Below are 19,408 nucleotides of genomic sequence, written 5' to 3'. Positions count from 1 at the left end.
AGCTATTATTGCCCAGTTCTGTTGGTTTTGATATCATCAGTCCTGTCAATCTTTACTTATAAGATTAAGCGCGTAGGAGTATGTCTACTATAGTATATATCTGACTTAAATATAGTTTGCCTCTCAAAACATCAATCGTTATACATGTACAATGGTCCAGATTTTTGGCTATACTGCTTTTACTAAAAATCGATGTAACTAGGTACTACGGACGGCACTCACTGACCATTATGCACGTCTATAATCTATAATAAGAAAAAAATCCAATGGTCAAGATCTGAGATATTCGTAGTTTCAAGGTCCTCTGTGTGTGAGAATGCAGATTAGACTAAACGAGAGAATCGAACACAGTCGAGCGTTCCGTCAGAAACTCCCATAAAGATAGCTTCTCTAGATAACCTCAAATGGGCACTTTTATGCTGTCACGAGGGTTTTTATCCGTCTCCTTTCCTAGCTGAAGTGCAATTTAAACCATTAGAGTGTTGAAACCTCGCAGTAATGCCTGTATTTTGTGCAGAAAGCGATTTTAACGCCTGAGGACATCAAGTGCACTCAGATTCTGAGATAGCGGTTGCCCCGTTTTTTGGCCGAGTCCAGCTGAAATGTAGGCATTGATGTGTTTTCTGACGTTAAAGAGACACTGTAAAAACCAAAGGGATTCGACTGTAGTCAGACTACCACATCAAACAATTGCGGTTGCCTTTACCTATTGGGGCATCCACAATGTGTGTCCACTAGTGTGATCCTAGCGAGAGATCCTTATGTGAGAGATCCTTATGTCAGATCATGATCTTCCACCTTCCCCACGTACTGAGATGCCAGGCTTTCAAGCAATCGGACAATCCTCGACCCTAACCTGATACCAGAACGCGATATTCGGAGCGCCGAGACGGTTGGCCGACGCGCCGCCCACCCCGGTAGCCCCCTCGGCTGGTCCCGCGGGGGAACTCCACCCTCAGCCGGTAGCCGTCGTAATTGTAGCCGTCCCTGCCGCGCACGGCGTCCTCGGCGTCCCTGTAAAATAGACAAACAACAAAACAAGAACAGACGTTTCCACTTTCGTCATGCAGGGGCCATGGAGCTTGCGTGTGCTCCAATATTTTTCACGACTTAAAACTGCGTGGTCATTATTTGGGTTAACCAACTAAGGAGGTTATTTGCATGCATCAACTTGAAAGGCATATAGAATTTATCCAACTATTGTATTCACATTAATACATTTGAGTATATATTTTCCAAAAATTGGGCTAAAGCAATATTGCTTGTCGATATACCCTCTCCTCTTGCATGCATATAAAAGCAATATCAACGTAATGACAAGAAAGTAACAACATTGACGTGAGAAGAAACAAAGAACATAAATTTTGCAAGTACAAATGTACGTTATGTTTTACGTTACTATGCAATTCTAAGATAGTAAGACACATACATACATATGCAGAGCACTGAGAAAAAGAAGAAAAAGAGATCGATCTATTTATCGCAAAAAAAATTGAAAGCGAGCAAAAAACATGGCCTTGTCGGCTACTCTCCAACCCCTAAATGCATAATATAAATTGTTAGGAAAAAACTCCTCTGGTTTAACTCAAGGGCATGTTGATTTGATGGATTGCAATAAAGCTGCAGCCCTGCACATGTCCGATAATGGGACTCAGCAGGTTGAAAGGGTACCCAAATTTCCCAGGCGTTTTACCCTGATGAAAATTGCCACCTCGGGACCAGGCATTATCGCTTCCAAAGCTGTCATCTGACAATTTGCCTGAATTTCTGATGATACAACTGTCCAGGCGTTATTAATAATTCATATAGCAAGTTTTGCGTGAGTGTCCCTCAACCCCATAACACCTTAATCAACGACATGTGACATCTGCAAACGTATTTTATACATACATACTTGCATACGAGATCGAATGACATTAATTGACCTTTGCTTGAAATGTCTTTTAGTTCGATCGGATTTCATTTCGCGGTAATTAAAAAAAATGAAGTGTTCGCAGTGGTTTTCAGTTGGTTCGAACAAGGACATTATATAACGTCTTCAATTTGGTTTTATTCGCGTTTGGAAATTGGGTTGTAGTCGTCTCTGTCGCTTAGGTTCTTTTTGACACACACAGAGAGAGAGAGAGAGAGAGAGAGAGAGAGAGAGAGAGAGAGATTAGCGTTTGGACATTGGTTAGGTGGACAGGAGACAGAACTAACATTTCCGCGTTTTGTTTTTGTTTTGTTGCGGTTACCGCGAAAGCCGCGAACATTTAACCACCGCTAAAATGTCAACATTTACAGTATGTCCTCAACACGCAAGGCTTATGTAAAATTGACTTTATCCACAAAATTCGTCCGAGAGAATAAGAAATAATAATAAAGCCGGCAATAAAAATTAAGAAAGTTCGGCTGGAAAGATGGAATATAAAAAAAACAACGTTAACACTGTGTAGTATATAAAGACAGGGCCGATATAACACCCCTTATTGGCGGCCCGTGGAGAATGGATACCAGGCAAAAACTCGATAGATAGCTACACGGACTGTAACAACTCCCTTGGGTAGAAGTGACCTCGCAATGACCTTCATCGCAGAGGTCTCCCATACCTCACTGTTAGTCCCATTAGACACTGACGATCGATCTCGTTTTAATTTTCCATTGATCGACGCCCAGAGAAAGCTTTTATGTGAAACTATCTATTCCATGCACGTAACACGGTGTTGTCTGGTTGGGGAATTACAGCGGCTAGTCAGGTCAGAATTTGGCGACGTCTCTTCCAATTTTATGGGCGATGACCTCATAATAGAAAGATATCAAAATACTAGTAATATACATATGGTCACTACCAGGACTTACAGTCATATCTAGCCGAAAAATATGGCATTGAAAACTTACGTTTCAAAACAGAATTGACGTCAGTAAAACAGAAATATATCATCTTTGATATTCATTTAACACGCATCATTCTTATAGTTATACCTATGTTTTGTGACATATGTTTTGATACCTATGTTTTATGTCCAAAATTGACTGTATATTTCAGCAACGTGGCAATTTGGTGATATATACCAATATGCGGAGAATACGTCGTGGAAAAGAAGATAAGGCCATATATGCAGCTGGCGCATGTCGATATAATACGTACAGCCCACGCTCAAACAAGATTGCCATTTCTATACTTTAATATCACGCTTCGGGGAGTTTTCGGTCGAGGCAATATATGCCCAACCCACGGCTTGCAATGCAGAGCTCCGACATACGTCAATGAATATTTTTCTGAGAGGGAAAATATACCAGGTAGAGGCATTATATTTCAGATACAAATCCCTTTCTGTGGCAAGTGTTGTGATGGCACGAATTTACGTCAAATGTAGCCCATACTCTTTTTCTTTACCCCCCCCCCCCCTCCTCCATTCTACTAAGGCGGCGATTTCACTACGAAGGCCCTGCGACCTAAACGTTTAAAAGACCACCCGACGAATTTCACAGATGAAAAAAAAAACGGTTTTAGCTACGTGTGTCTTGCTGTCTTTTCGGTCATATTTTTACACAAGTTTTCCATATTCCAATTGCCATTATCTTTATTTGTGGAAGGTACGCCCCTTTCGAATCCAAGGCCGCGTACGTGTCCTTGAATGTCCAGTATTAAAAATCGACCTCCCGACAAAATAAATGATTTTTCCGATACAAACTTTAGATGACCTGTCGTTTGGTCATCGCCCGGGTTGTAGGGTCAGTGGTCCTAGATTCTGGGACACCAATTTTTAAGTGCATACTTGATCTGTATCTGTATCTGTAACTGTACAGCCGGTACAACCGTGCGCGAGTTGGTGTAACACAGAAGCTTTGTAGGCAAGCATACGCGCCACATAAATATATAGGTTATATCATACCGAGGAGCTTTTGAACGACCTGTGACACCTAACCGTTTTGCACATCTTATAGTAGTACTAATAGCTGTAAGCTTTTGTAAAAGCTATCTAGTGTGGATATTTCTACAATACTTATCGGCATGCAACGAGTTCCATTCTACATGTACGATATTTTTAGGAGAAACAATTTTTGATCCTGTAAAATGCATTGTGTTGACCATCTTTTGTTCCGTGTAGCTAACGCTCTCCTATGTATATGCATCTGTTGTCGTTGGCATAGGGGATTTGGAGAACGTTTTCTAATCTGATCAACCGAACAAAAAACCTCCGATCCCACAGGCTGACGTCCCAGGAGAAAGGTAGACAATAGACACCGGAGATAACGGTTGTAGCGGCTGGTCCGGGCGCCCATTGTTATGTTAATGAAGCACCTGTCCAGTACCCTGGCCTTCAGGGACCGGCGCACAAGTGGACGCATCGTTTTGAATTTTACCGGTAACAAAGGAGCATGGATCGTCCGTTTGTCTCAAGACAAAGGAATATATAGCCTTAAATGTCATCGGGTAGAATTTAACACATGAGAAGGGCATATCACAATTTGCTGATTTGTATTTCTACGCGTGTCTTTGTCAGAGAGAGGCGAGTATCCCTAGCTAGGTTTTGATAGAGAGGATTTATCGCATTAATAATTGATAATTTGGTTGCTTACGTGACACAAAAGAGTCTCACCCTAATTGATGAAACTTTCGGGATTGCAATTTCAGCAATTACACCAGCATTATGGATTACATTTCATCTAAAATGGTGAAAATTACCCTTTGTTGTATACAACATCTGCTCCGCCTTTATTCTGTCTGAAGATTTGTACAAAACGCATGTGAATGTTGAAAGCTTGTATTGAGGCGCATCTGTACAAATAGATATTGTTTTTGTTCAGTCTACTTGTTTTATGAAATCTTATTGCGGGTCGACTCGGTGTTTGGAGATGTATAAAAGAACAAAGGAAATTAAGCTCCTGTATTTAGCTGCATCTGTACAAACAGACCATCGATCAGCTATTGTTTGTATTTACATAACTGTGTTTTCATGGTACACCTGCTTATACACCACCTTTTACTTTAACAATATTTTTTTTTACATTTCGTGTGTTTTGTTGTCTTGAATACTTTTGCATCGCGCATCATATTCTAAACAAGGAGCACACATAGAACAACGATTTTTGGTCGTTGCATGGTCAACGAGTAATCGTCGTGGAAAGGGGCGGCCTCAACGGCACACGACCCGCCTAGGGGCACAGGGGATGGGGGGCCAGCTGCCACGTGAGGTGCACCTGATCCGGAATACATCTCCAGCAATCGCATCAATGCTCCACTTGTACCCCTTTAATTCCCTACAATCTGCCCCCATCTGGTGCGCCGGTAACACATTTTCTCTCGCCATTGTTATCAGCCGTTTCTGTCTTTCTTTGTTGAACGTTATGCGCGCACTTCTATTTCTATTGCCTCCCAAAATATAAGGATTAAAATTAGGTTGATGAAGATGATGGTGATGCTGATGAGGCTTAGCAACGACAGGTCTTTGTAAGAAGAATGTGTTTATCAATAAGCTAATGTTCCTTTATTGAAGCCAGTAGTGGCAACCTTAGTGGTATCTAAGGTTGTTTTCTTTGTCTTTTTATGATTTGAATTCTTGATCTTGGGCGCAAACCCGGATCCTTAGTATCCGCATTCTATCTTGTTGATCCAACATTGGGTGCGCTTTGAAAGGGTAATCCCACATGAGGCGCTGAATGAGCACAAATACATCTCATCTTGCAGTTTCATCCTCCATTAGAAACTGGTTTTGGGGCTATGTACAAATGCGCTTGAATTTTCCCCATCACATGAAATACTCTGTTATACAGGGCTTCATTTTTTTTTCATTATGCTGTTTTCTCGTTTTGTTTGAGGTTCTCGGTTGAACAATGGATTTAAATGGCATGCTTTAAATTGTCTATCTCGACGTTTTTACCGTGGTATTGTTTTATCGATCGAGGCATTGTTCGATATTCTGCGACACCAGAGAGCACAATACAATTCGGACACGTATATAATCAACGGGAACCCTAAGAAATAAAACACAGGATAATAAACGATGAGTCTAGCGGCCTTGCATTAAATTCCGCCCACCGTTTCGATATGATGATGAAAACACACAATGTAATTCCCCGTCTAGCGGGACCGGCACGTACCTCTTATCGTCGAATTCTACGAATGCGAACGGCGGTCCGCGCTTGTTTTTCAGGTCGATGTGCCGGATGTTGCCGTACTTGTAGAAGATGTCTTCTATGTCCTTTACTCTGATGTCGGGCGGCAGGTTTCCCACGTAGATGCGACAGTCATTGTTGGCGAAGGACATCTTGGTACTACCCACCGCGGTCGACGGTGCGATACGCTGCCCCTCCAGGATTCTTTGTTTCGCTACCGGCCGTGAAAAAAATATTACCTGTTCCGGGTACCGGTTTGTCCTTGCGATCACAATGGCTTTGGAACGAAGTAAAACCCTACATGCGAGGGATGATCGCCAGGAATGGACGGGAAAATATTTAGCGGAGGACGAGGAGAGTGCCTGCTCTTGCCCGCTGCTCTCGGAACATAATAATGGTTGAATGCATGGCGAGCATATTATAAATGCAGGTTGCATCCGCGAAGGGAGTTCGGCCTTCGGGTGTTTACGGAAATTCCCGAGCGGCCGGACCCGAGTGTAAACGAAGATGGCGCGTTGCATCATGGGTGATATAATGCGCTGAAACGCAGTGAGAAGCTCGACCAATGACACGTTAGCTGATCCAAAAAAATTGACCAACCAAAAATGAGATGGGTCAGGTACCTTTGGACGAATACATTTTTCACAATTCTTAGTGGGTGACTTTTGATTTCGGTGACAATTATTTAACAAGGTAAACAAAATAAAAACATTAAATACACAAAATCGTCAAGAATATTCTAGTTTAAAGTATTAATTAGCAATGTGATCAAATAAGGTAGCTACATTAAACTTAATTTTGAAGTTTAAGAAGTCTTTGACCCCCACTGAAAAGATGCAGAACTCGTGTCCCGCTTGAGTTCCCCAGACGGCGGCAAACTAAGCAGTCTGTTGCGAGGGAACAGTTGACACTCCCAACAAGACACTCACAGTGACAACCCACACTTTTCTTCACCTCGAAGACCCATAGCAAAAAAGGTAAGTCTCCTCTACTATCCTGTGGAAAATTAAGGCTAGCCAGCTTAAAAATTGATGATGATAATGTCTTACGTGGCTTATAAGTCCATTGAATGATTTTGGCCGGTGGTAACTGGTACTCGTACTCGTAACGTTATAGCGTTGGGTTTATTCTCGAAAAGTCACGTAGTGTACTTTAAACCAAATAGTAATACCGAAATTTGTCTGTATTTCTCTATGCCTGTCTTTAAAGCAGAACCGGTTAAACTGAAAAATCAGAGAAGTTTTACCAAGACCGTTGGTGCTTTATAAGTCACTATGCTAAACTCGGTTAAGTCAGAAAAACTCTATTCATTTTTGGCGAGTTTAAAAGTCAAAATGAACATCGTTTAGCTCCAACTGTAGTTTTTTCCTTGATATCTACCCATTTTCAAACTGCATCACTAACTGTCACATTACAAAAGCTTTTAGCTATTGTCTGTGGTCTTTACGACTTATTTTATCGATGGGTTCGTTTGTTTGTTTGATGATATTTACTATAGCAACCACTTACACTTTGTTGCTTAGCACAAATATGTGAGTTCTTTTAAAATGGAATATTGGAAACGATAGCTAACAGAAAAAAAGGAAGGATTTGGTAATTACTTTTGAACAGAATCTTACCGCCTTAGGGCGAACGTACCACATCACATGCTTAGCATAGACCAGTGGATGAAGTCAATGCGTTTAATCCTCTGGAGGCGTGGCCCCGACAGCCAGTTTAAAATATTTTGGATGCTAGTTTCTCCCAGGTCTTTTCCCCTTACAAATTTGGGTCACATTGTGATGAATGGTCACACAGCTGATGTGTAGGGCAGGGCTTTTTGTTCTGTCCAATGATGAAGTGCGTGGCACTTGTCCCACTCTGTTTTAATGGACACAGTCCCTAACAGGTGCCAGGCCTGGTAATGTGATCCACCCCAGAAGGGGATAACAGGTGCCATTTCTCAGACCCTCTAAGGTTTTACAGGAAAAAATAAACTCTTTAGCATTTGGTTCTTTAATCCCTCTAAAGCACTAATCTAATCTGGTCACAAAGGCAATTATTCAGGTCCCAATTCTCAAAATTTTCATTTTGAGAATTGAGATCATTTCTGAGGGCATTTTTCCTTGGTAAAAGTTGATTTTGATGTCAGCTGGCTACTTTTCATCAAATCTAGTTTCACAAAACACTTTTAAAAAATTTCAAGAGGGAAGAAAATACATTAGCGCACCAAGTTAAAAATACACCTGGCAGACAATTTGTCATCTAGTACCGAAAGTCATGTTAGGGTCAAATGAAACAGGTGCAGGTTCTAGTTTATAAACAATTTTTTGGTCAGATTTATTCTGTTGATTGTTACAAAGCATAAAAAAGCTGGTTCAGGGATTAAATGACGCATTGGCAGCTGAGATGCATTGTGGGTAATAATATGTCAAAGTTAACACCCCCGAGACTTTTTAACAAAACAAATTTGGACATGTAGAAAGCATAGTCTGTACAACAACTGTTTACCTGTTACGAGCCTTCAAATTTGACATAGTACCCTCAATGCATGTCGGTGGGCATGCGCACTTAGGACCGCTTATTACATCATAACCACTGCAGAAAGTCAAGAGTAGTGAAGTGTCGCGGTCGGTCAATAACTCTCCATTTCCATTGTGCTCCCTGCAGGACCAAACATGTCTGACAGGAAGGCCGTGATCAAGAATGCGGACATGTCCGAGGAGATGCAGCAGGATGCTGTGGACTGTGCCACCCAGGCCCTGGAGAAGTACAACATCGAGAAGGACATCGCCGCCTTCATCAAGAAGGAGTTCGACAAGAAGTACAACCCCACCTGGCATTGCATCGTCGGGCGCAACTTCGGCAGCTACGTCACACACGAGACCAAGCACTTCATCTATTTCTACCTAGGCCAAGTGGCCGTCCTGCTCTTCAAGTCTGGATAGAGAGCTGCTGAGGGTACCGCAGGGTGTGAGGGGTGGTGGTTCTACTTCTACACAGTGGAGAATCAAGATGAGGACTGGGCTGATCAGCTGTGCTGGCACTAGCTTACAACAATCAATCCTGTAGCCAGAACTCTGCATGAAAGCCCCCAAAACTAATCAGACTATCCTCAACTATCATTAGCCTTCTTTGAACAAATTTACCTACCAGATCTTTCCAGCCACGTTAGACAGGATCACACATGAGAAGGATCACATCTTGCGGAGAAGAAGCAAATATATTTATTTTCTGTTCTTATTCTTGTATTTTCCACTAAAACTCTTGTTATATTCCTTGGCTATATGTATTGGTACAAGATGCGCTAGATTTGTCACTATGTAAACTTGAAAATACAAAATATATGTATATCAAGAAACCCTCTGCTGTTGTTGTCGCTCAATAGTTATTTATTACATGGACATCACAAAGAAATCACATAGCGATTGTGTTACACAGTAGCTGTCTCTATGACCAATCTTCTAGCAGGAACAGATAACACTTTCATGAATAGGATATTCTGGCCATTGATTGTAACAGTAATCAGTAGATGACTACTCAGATCTTGAACCCGCTGTGAATTGCAGCAACTCCAGAGGTCAAATTCTCATAGGACACCATCCGAAAACCTGCCTCTCGAATCATCTCCGCAAATTCCTCCTGAAAAACAAAACACCAGAATTAGCTAAACCTTCTAACACATCGCCACTTTAATTTGTAAAAATGACAGATCTCACACACACACAGTGCTCAACAATCATGTATACCAAAACTTAATGCCAGACCGGATAATATTTCAATAGATTGGTCTTCTTGGAACTACGTTGGCCATGTGCCAAATCTGGGTGTAGTGGTAGTGGCCATGGGTTATTTCGTAACCAAGTCGATACCGAAGCATGCAGATACAAGTAACCCACACATTCTAGTTCAGTACTAAATGTTGTCCAAGCAGATGTTGGGAAGCGGGGATTGTTAGTGGCCGGAATTTTAGCCGGTAAAAATCCCAACCACTGCTAATCCCTATGACCCAACCTCTGCTTGGAGAATAGTAAAAAAAAAAAGGCTAAATGTTGGGCAAAAAAAGTATGAGCCAAAACAGAATAGGAAAAAAAGGCTAAATGTTGGAAAAAAAAAGTATGAGCCAGAACAGAATAGGAAAAAAAAGCTAAATGTTTGGCAAAAAAGTGTGAGCCAGATCCTTGTGTCTGCTTGGAGATTTAACTCTACAGCAGTTACAGAAGCCTAGTAGTCAGAAATCATTACAATCTTCTACCCAACATCTGCTTGGACATTACTTAAATCACCCTGTCTATGCAGAGGTCACAACAACATAGGTCTCACCTGGTTTGGGAACTTCATTATGCTCTCTACCAGGTACTGATAGTGATAGGACATTCATACTTACAACAACACAGTTCTCACCTGGTTAGGGAACTTCCTTATGCTCTCTACCAGGTACTGATAGGACATTCATATTTACAACACAGTTCTCACCTGGTTTGGGAACTTCCTAATGCTCTCTACCAGGTACTGATAGGACTTCCAGTCTGATGCTATCAACTCTCCCAGGACCGGGATCACTTGGAAAGAGTAGAGGTCATACACACTGTGGGAACATTATATTGATTTACTGTCAGACTGTGTGGAGGTGCTCTTTTGAACATGGCCACTAAAATCAATATTCAAACTTCTACCGCAAAACCCACTATTGATATAGAACGTACAAGACAAGTCACCTTAGATTTCGAAAGTCATTTATTTATCGACTGATCCATAGTGAAACATAGCAACAAAAATTCACCTCAGTGAAACATAGCAGTGAAAAATGCAAATATGTGCCAGACATGTAGGCTCTCTCTCATTGGTTGAACAGCTAATTGCTATGCTGTCATTGGTTAAGCTGTAATTGTGATGGACAGTTAGGATTGGTCTTATTGTAAAGGGGCTAGCCTGCCAGAAGCTAACAAGGCTGGCAGAAAGGTTTTGTCAAGGGAGTCATTTCAGAAGCCCTATCCTTCAACTTGATATTGGATGTATGCATAGCTAAAGATATCATGTGTCTCTGTACATATAAACTTGTGAGAAGGCGATACTCAAAACAATGATCCATGTCGCTAGGATTCTGTTTGTTGGGGTATCCGCTGTCCATTGCCATTTTAAAATCCTATCCGACTAATGTAAACAACACTAACTGCCATTGTTTTAGAGTTTGATTGTAGACGCCTGTAAAAATGACTTCCAAATCTCCTCTACTCTTGACTTGTTCTTTTCTTAATGATAATCTGTAAGCCTGAAAATAAGTGAACGGCTGCTGGTATAATCTATTCATTTTCAAATCGGTCCAACATCCGGTCCACTGATTTTTTTCAGGTTCAGTTATTCTGGACAGATCCAACATGAAAAATGGTTTTGTAACGGTACACCGTACCCACCCATAGTATGTATGTGTATGTATATGTATAGCTCTCTGTAAGTAGTGACTTGCTGACCTGCTGAGGAGAGGGTTGGACACCTGACTGAACTCCAGACACAGGAACCTGCCCCCTGGTGTCAGCACTCTGTAGGCTTCACACAACACCTGGGGACAGGAACACAACAGGAGACACAGTCAAAATCAAGTTAGCTTACAGTCTCTTTAGGAAAATGTTAGAGCAGAAATGAAAACACAGATCAGAAGAGAAATAACCTGTTGTAGATGAGATACTGTAAATGCATTTAAGTTTGTGGGGATCTAATTTTGCGGTAGCAGGAACAAGGACTTTTTGCAGTGGTTTTAAGTTCGCAATAGCACCATGCACTGTAGTCTCTTACTGCCATGGAAAATGTTTGCGATGGTTTTAAGTTTGCAGTGAAGCTGCCACCGTGAAAACTGCGAACATTAAACCACCGCAAAAGTTTCTGCATTTACAGTACTACAGATGAGTGGTCTGGATTTCCAAGCATTAAAAAGAGCAGGAATGTCTCTGTATTCAAAATGTTTGTTTTTTTTGGCAAAACTCAACATTCAGATGATATACTTATTCATCATGCTGTAAATGCCTTTTAGTAGGTGGGGATTTAATTTCATGTAGGGAGAAAATGGAGAATTCGAGGCTGAAACAAGGGGTTATGTGGGCAAAAGACACAAACATTGTCCCAGTACAGTGGTCACTGCCAAAAATGTTAAACCACCACATAAATTTAACATTTATGCAGTAAGTGGCTGTCTAATTCTTTTAAGCTTAACTCAACACTTAAATAATATTAAAATGACACATTTATATCTACATCCTCTTATTGCTGGATATATTAATTTCAGAAATGTCTATACCTTAGGCAACAAAGAGAAACTAATGCGTTAACCTAGTAAAGAAAAAGGGAAACTTGGATTACCTTTTCTATGTGTGTAACGTTCCTGATGCCGAATGCGATGGTGTAGGCATCTACAGAGTTATCAGGGAAGGGAAGCTCCTCTGCATTACCTGTCACCCAGACAACATCTGGGGAGGAGAACATGTAAACACAGAGAGTACGTTTTGAGAACTTAAAAGATCCAAGCAATGTTACAACAACTGTCTTAAAGAAATTACTATGTTAACTGGAAAGGCCAAATTTTCACCCAAAAAAATTGGGAAATTTTTACCCCTATAGTCTTTAGTCAAGTTACTCACACACAGTACAAAACCATAAACTGTGCCCTATTGTATATTGTGTGCTTGGCTTTTGGACCTGGTCATTAATATCATTGTAATATAACATTAGGCCTGCCCTATATGGTATTGTGCGACAGAAAAAAAGGTAAAAAAAATTCTTCAGATTTACATAAACAGCTACTATCTAACCTAAGCTGTAATTGATGATTGGTTACTTACAGAATAAAGAAAAAGGACACACCAGAAAAAACAGGGAATACATAATCATAAGAGCTATTCACTCCTTATCGGCAATGTTGGACTGGAAATGTACATACAGAATATCAGTTGGTGGTAACAAAAAAGAGAAGTTTAAAACCTGACAAAATGAAGTAGAAATCACACAAAAGATTGACTCACCATCTTCTAAGCCCAACTTCTTGGCTCTTTCCTTCCCTACTTCCAACATGGACTGGTTAATGTCACAAATGATCACTTTTGAGTCTTTTCTATCGTCCGTTCCCGTGGTGTCTTCTCTCTGCTCACTGTACAGATAGTCCTCAGCAGAGGGGAACTCTAGATCCGGGGCACTCTCCGAATCATCTGTTTCCAGCGGATTCAGTCTGAACTCTGCTCCTGGACTAGCCTTCTTCTGCTGCAGTTCCTTCTCCTTTATCCAATTTATGAATCTAAAAGCTATGTCACCTGTAACCAAATATGATATCATGTATGAAATCTTGATGTTTAGAAATGTTCCTGTGGACGTCCCCCCCAAACCAGCTGTCAGCCAATCAGAGAATAGGCCTTTCAGTTTTCGAAAGGGGTCTTGCCTGTATAAGGGTAAGCTCATTAATATCTATAAGCAGGGAGGTCAGGAACTAAGGGTGACGGTTGAAAAAGCAGGGTACATCAAGACAGGCGGTTTTTTTGTCTGATGTCCCTGCGTAGGAGGATGGAAATGACAATCAGATATGATAGTTGTTCCTTTAAAAAAAAAGACTTTAAAATAAAGACAGGGACAGTGTGGCACTGCACTTGAGTATGTAAGTAGTAGTATCCTGTAACTTATCAAAAACAACAAAAAACTTCATGAACTTCATTCAAACAGATCCAGAAGTGCTTTGGCAATTCAGTGTAAATTTGAGTGTGTGGTATTGCTTTCAAAGTATAGTCAGAGAGTATTGACAATAATTTTTGGACAAATTCATTCATTAAGCAGTACTAAATGAGATGTTTTTGTTGTCTTCATACTATAGGCCAATGCTATTTTTCTACTACATACATGTAACAAGCACAAAAGTCCTTCAAAGCAAGCTGGAGAAACACAATCACATAAAAGATGTAGAAAAGCAGCATAAAGACAACAACTTGAACAAATTCAGGGTTCTCTCCAGCGCAGTTGAGCGTAGGGGTCCCCTATGCTGTGATTTTTATCCCCTTCACTGTGATTTGGTTCTTTGGGCTTTTGTATTGTTGTGTACAAAAGGTAACAAATGATGGATTAATCTGACAAAATTTGGCCCTCAAAATGCAGAAAATAGTGCTTCTGAGGGTCAAAATTTAACACTTTGCAGGAAGAGGATCACTCCAGACACCAATACAATGCTCATGCCTGCACATGGCTTGCCGTGCTAAGATGGCACCTATGCTAGAAAAAATTCCTGAGAGAACACTGAAGTTGATGCCATACATTACATATACTTGAAGTAGCCTCCTTTGCAGACATTGAGCAGGGCTGGCTTTGATTTTATGGGGATAGGGGGCGCCGACTAGCTAGCTTCAAAGTCGGCTATGGTTCTCTAGATTCTAATGCCGGGAAAAGGAGTTTGCCTGGAAAGGTAGTTTACTCTGGAAGAAGTTTCACCCCGCCTCCTTCCAAGGCAAACTACCTTTCTAGGCAAATTCTTCAGGGCTCGAAATACCGCATGGTCTTTTTAGCGAATGCCCACAAACGCCCACTCTAGAGAAGTCCGCGCTGCACGAATCTCATTTTTTTTGCTAGGAATATGTCCACGTTGTGCTCCCATGTATTAATCCTGAGTTTCAAGTCAATCCATTGACCCGAAGTGACATAAACCAAAGTTTTCGATTCTCGATGGTCTTTTTAGCGAACGCCCAGCAAAATGTCTTTTTAGGGAATGCCCACTATATCCACAAAAATATCGGCCGTCGCGCAACGACACCTAAACCTACCGCCACAAACATGTTCAAGATGGTGTCCCATTGATGTGTACGGAGTTTCCGTGCTTTACAAGCATTTTAAGTCCCTGTTTTTGGTCAAAATGTACGGCGCCGATACTACCATACATTAACGATTAATTAATTTAAAATGGCGGGCACTAGTCATGTGACCTCCTTGCGGGACTGTCCTATAAGTATCGCGGGAGGGACTGTTGTAGCAAAGCTTATCATACAACCATTTTAGAGTGAATTCTGAACAAGATTTTCAATTCATAGTGCTATCATCTGACTGATATTTACATTGTGGTCCTTTTTTCTGTGCTATTATTACCCAGGTTTGAGGAACTTAGTGCAAACATGGATATTGATTCACCTCAGTGCCCAATTAATGTACAAAAGGCTCAGACACATTAGTGTTATAAACCTGACTAGGGGCAGGTAACCAATACTAGAAAAAACATAGCTATTTATTATTAACAATACTATTTACATTATAATAATAACTCTTCACCAAACTGGACTTTTATTTATCACAGAAACATTGTTACAATGAGGATTTGATTAGATGAGTATCTGTTACAGTGTGTACAAACTTATTTCAAATACAAAAATGTATTTCATTTCACAGTATTGGAAGAAGTTGACACATAAACAATATAAATTGCATTATTTGTGTGCAGAAAAATGTGACCACATGCTATTAATAGCCTAATAAAATGTTGGAACATGGCACGAGCGGGCTCCTCTTCTGAGTACAGAAAGGAAATGTTTTATAATATTTAGTTATGACGTAGAAAATTTCAACTGTAAAATGTACCTTTATTAACATTTACAAACAAATTGTTTTTTCTCTTCTTAATAAATGACAACAATACAGGTAAGTAAGGTGTGTTTCCTTTTATAACAGGCCAGGTAAGACGCCGTACAGGTAAGTAAGGTGTGTTTCCTTTTATAGCAGACCAGGTAAGACACCGTACAGGTGAGTAAGGTGTGTTTCCTTGACTACAGACTAGGTAAGACGCCGTACAGGTGAGTAACGTGTATTTCCTTTCAGTACAGACCAGGTAAGACACCATACAGGTGAGTAATGTGTATTTCCTTTCATTACAGACCAGGTAAGACACCGTACAGGTGAGTAAGGTGTGTTTCCTTGACTACAGACTAGGTAAGACACCGTACAGGTGAGTAACGTGTATTTCCTTTGATTACAGACCAGGTAAGACACCATACAGGTGAGTAACGTGTATTTCCTTTCATTACAGACCAGGTAAGACACCGCACAGGTGAGTAAGGTGTGTTTCCTTTGCCTATAGACCAGATAGGGTATTACACAGGCGAGTAAGGCGTCTTTCCTTTGTGAGTAAGGCGTCTTTCCTTTGCCTGTAGACCAGATAGGGTATTATGCAGGTGAGTAAAGTAACTTTCCTTTGCCTATATACCAGATGGGGCATTATACAGGTAAGTAAGGTGTCTTTCCCTTGCCTATATACCAGATAGGCCATTATACAGGTGAGTAAGGTGTCTTTCCTTTGCCTATAGACCAGATAGGCCATTAGACAGGTAAGTAAGATGTCTTTGATTTGCCTATAGACCAGATAGGGTATTATACAGGTGAGTAAAGCAACTTTCCTTTGCCTATATACTACCATATAGGCCATTATACAGGTGACAGGTGAGTAAGGCGTCTTTCCTTTGCCTATAGACCAGATAGGTATTATACAGGTGAGAAAAACACCTTACTTGCCTGTATAATGCCCTATCTGGTCTATAGGCAAAGGAAAGACACCTTACTCACCTGTGCGGTGTCTTACCTGGTCTGTAATCAAAGGAAACACACCTTACTTACCTGTATGGTGTCTTACCTGGCCTGAAGTCAAGGAAACACACCTTACTCACCTGTACGGTGTCTTACCTGGTCTGTTATAAAAGGAAACACACCTTACTCACCTGTATGGTGTCTTACCTGGCCTGTAGTCAAGGAAACACACCTTACTCACCTGTACGGTGTCTTACCTGGTCTGTAATGAAAGGAAATACACGTTATTCACCTGTACGGTGTCTTACCTGGTCTGTAATGAAAGGAAATACACGTTACTCACCTGTAAGGTGTCTTACCTAGTCTGTAGTCAAGGAAACACACCTTACTCACCTGTACGGTGTCTTACCTGGTCTGCTATAAAAGGAAACACACCTTACTTACCTGTACGGCGTCTTACCTGTTAAAAAGTAAGCCGGTGCAATGGCCTAGTGGGTAGAGTGTTCGCCTTACCTGGCCTGTATAAAAGGGAACACACCTTACTTACCTGTATTGTTGTCATTTATTAAGAAGAGAAAAAAAAATTGTTTGTAAATGTTAATAAAGGTACATTTTACAATTGAAATTTTCTACGTCATAACTAAATGTTATAAAACATTTCCTTTCTGTACTCAGAAGAGGAGCCGGCCCGCTTGTGCCATGTTCCAACATTTTATCAGGCTATTGATAGCATGTGGTCACATTTTACTGCACACAAATAATGCAATTAATATTGTTTATGTGTCAACTTCTTCCAATACTTTAAAAATATTTAGGAAGTGAAATGAAATACATTTTGTATTTGAAATAAGTTTGTACACACTGTAACAGATACTCATCTAATCAAATCCTCATTGTAACAATGATACTGTGATAAATAAAGATAAGAAAAGTCCAGTTTGGTGAAGAGTTATTATTATAATTTAAATAGTATTGTTAATAATAAATAGCTATGTTTTTCTAGTATTGGTTACTTGCCCCTAGTCAGGTTTATAACACTAATGTGTCTGAGCCTTTTGTACATTAATTGGGCACTGAGGTGAATCAATATCCATATTTGCATAAGTTCCTCAAACCTGGGTAATAATAGCACAGAAAAAAGGACCACAATGTAAATATCAGTCAGATGATAGCACTATGAATTGAAAATCTTGTTCAGAATTCACTCTAAAATGGTTGTATGATAAGCTATGCTACAACAGTCCCTCCCGCGATACTTATAGAACAGTCCCGCAAGGAGGTCACATGACTAGTGCCCGCCATTTTGGATTGCTATTGTTAATGTATGGTAGTATCGGCGCCGTACATTTTGACCAAAAACAGGGACTTAAAATGCTTGTAAAGCACGGAAACTCCGTACACATCAATGGGACACCATCTTGAACATGATTGTGGCGGTAGGTTTAGGTGTCGTTGCGCGACGGCCGATATTTTTGTGGATATAGTGGGCATTCGCTAAAAAGACAATTTGCTGGGCGTTCGCTAAAAAGACCATCGAGAATCGAAAACTTTGATTTATGTCACTTCGGGTCAATGGATTGACTTGAAACTCAGGTTTAATACATGGGAGCACAACGTGGACATATTCCAAGCAAAAAAAATGAGATTCGTGCAGCGCGGACTTCTCTAGAGTGGGCATTTGTGGGCATTCGCTAAAAAGACCCTCCCTCGAAATACCACCTGCATATGCAGGTTAGTGCAGGTAAAATTGGAGCTGTGCAAGTATTTCTGATGTCTACCTGAACCTAACCTGCACTGTACTGAGTTTTATACATAAATGTATGATTATATGCACCAGACGAATTTTACCTGCACCACTCTGAATTAAGGAAGTATGGATCATAGTATTACTAAAATTTTTCAGGAACCATCGCTATTTTTTTCTTTTATATTATACTTTATACGTAGTTACATTCAATACAGCTAATAACAATCCACATACACTTACATCATAGGACACTCATGTATAAAACCCAGTACATGGACCAGTGCAGGTTAGGTGCAGGTAGACACGAGAAATACCTGCACAGCTCCAATCTCACCTGCACTAACCTGCATATGCAGGTGGTATTTTGAGACCTGCCTTACCTGTTCCCCCTGCCACATCCAGTAGTCTGGTGCCAGGTAGTGGGTCTAACACCTGCATGAACCTGTCCTTCCACAGCCGATGGACACCCAGGCTCATCGCATCATTCATCACATCATACTTGGAGGCCACGTTGGAGAACACCTCATGAACTGTCAACATACAGAAATATATATCATGTTACATACTGTACTAAAGATGAAAGCATATACTTTAGTATATTAGTGTTTGAGGCATGGGTAAACTCACTCCATAGGCCCTGTGAGCATTTGATCACGTGCCACTGACTGTGGCCCACTGTTAACGGACAAGAACGCACTAGCATGTCTGCACTCTCGGACTTACCACGGATTATCTCTAAATCGTAGTAAATGGTATGCTCATGCAGTTTTCACCAGTATCTTAAGGAGAAATGTACAGACACTTTAGTGTTGTTGTTGTTGACACTTTGACATAATCACTACTTCTTACCATTTTGAGAACTTAATCTATGTTGGTGTAAATTGCATAAGAGCAAATTCTCACAGGAGTCTTCCCATGCAATGTTACATTATCTCCATCTTTCTACTAATACGCAGCTTAAATAATACATGTAAGAACAAAATCTAATATAAAGCACATGAACACAATGTACAATCAACTTTCTCTAAAACGTTCTCTTCATACTAGCCGGTG

At 40.6% G+C, this 19,408-nt stretch overlaps 3 protein-coding genes across 10 annotated transcripts in view; 1 reads left to right on the top strand and 2 right to left on the bottom strand.

The window, feature by feature from the left end:
* LOC118425773 (serine/arginine-rich splicing factor 1B-like) overlaps positions 1–6,692 on the bottom strand; it is a 12,891-nt gene extending 6,199 nt beyond the window's left edge. For 2 of the 7 annotated variants that reach the window (XM_035834843.1, XM_035834848.1), the window contains exons 1-2: positions 6,085–6,688; positions 857–1,014 (exon numbers count right to left, since the gene is read on the bottom strand). In XM_035834843.1, the coding sequence (XP_035690736.1) occupies positions 857–1,014; positions 6,085–6,623 (697 nt within the window). In that variant the 5' untranslated portion in view covers positions 6,624–6,688. Of the gene's footprint in view, positions 1–856; positions 1,015–6,084 lie in introns of all 7 variants that reach the window. The other 5 variants (XM_035834847.1, XM_035834844.1, XM_035834849.1 and 2 more) reach the window with 5 other exon arrangements.
* A 212-nt stretch (positions 6,693–6,904) lies between these two features.
* Positions 6,905–9,439, top strand: LOC118425777 (dynein light chain 2, cytoplasmic). Its single transcript, XM_035834856.1, has 2 exons — positions 6,905–7,076; positions 8,749–9,439. The coding sequence occupies exon 2, from the start codon at positions 8,757–8,759 to the stop codon at positions 9,024–9,026; it is 270 nt and encodes an 89-aa protein (XP_035690749.1). The 5' UTR covers positions 6,905–7,076; positions 8,749–8,756; the 3' UTR covers positions 9,027–9,439.
* LOC118425774 (2-methoxy-6-polyprenyl-1,4-benzoquinol methylase, mitochondrial-like) overlaps positions 9,330–19,408 on the bottom strand; it is an 11,102-nt gene continuing 1,023 nt past the window's right edge. For both annotated transcript variants that reach the window (XM_035834852.1, XM_035834851.1), the window contains exons 2-7: positions 18,736–18,885; positions 13,092–13,376; positions 12,433–12,539; positions 11,550–11,638; positions 10,555–10,666; positions 9,330–9,720 (exon numbers count right to left, since the gene is read on the bottom strand). In XM_035834852.1, coding sequence (XP_035690745.1) covers positions 9,619–9,720; positions 10,555–10,666; positions 11,550–11,638; positions 12,433–12,539; positions 13,092–13,376; positions 18,736–18,844 — 804 coding nt within the window. In that variant the 5' untranslated portion in view covers positions 18,845–18,885 and the 3' untranslated portion in view covers positions 9,330–9,618. The remainder of the gene's footprint in view (positions 9,721–10,554; positions 10,667–11,549; positions 11,639–12,432; positions 12,540–13,091; positions 13,377–18,735; positions 18,886–19,408) is intronic.

The sequence above is a fragment of the Branchiostoma floridae genome, chromosome 11 (assembly GCF_000003815.2).
Source record: "Branchiostoma floridae strain S238N-H82 chromosome 11, Bfl_VNyyK, whole genome shotgun sequence".
Classification (NCBI taxonomy): domain Eukaryota; kingdom Metazoa; phylum Chordata; class Leptocardii; order Amphioxiformes; family Branchiostomatidae; genus Branchiostoma; species Branchiostoma floridae.
Note: the sequence above shows the minus strand (reverse complement) of the source record. Positions and strands in the feature narration are given on the sequence as shown.

Excerpts from the sequence above, each read along its gene's own strand:
- LOC118425777 (XM_035834856.1), top strand. The coding sequence starts at position 8,757 with ATGTCTGACAGGAAGGCCGTGATCAAGAATGCGGACATGTCCGAGGAG.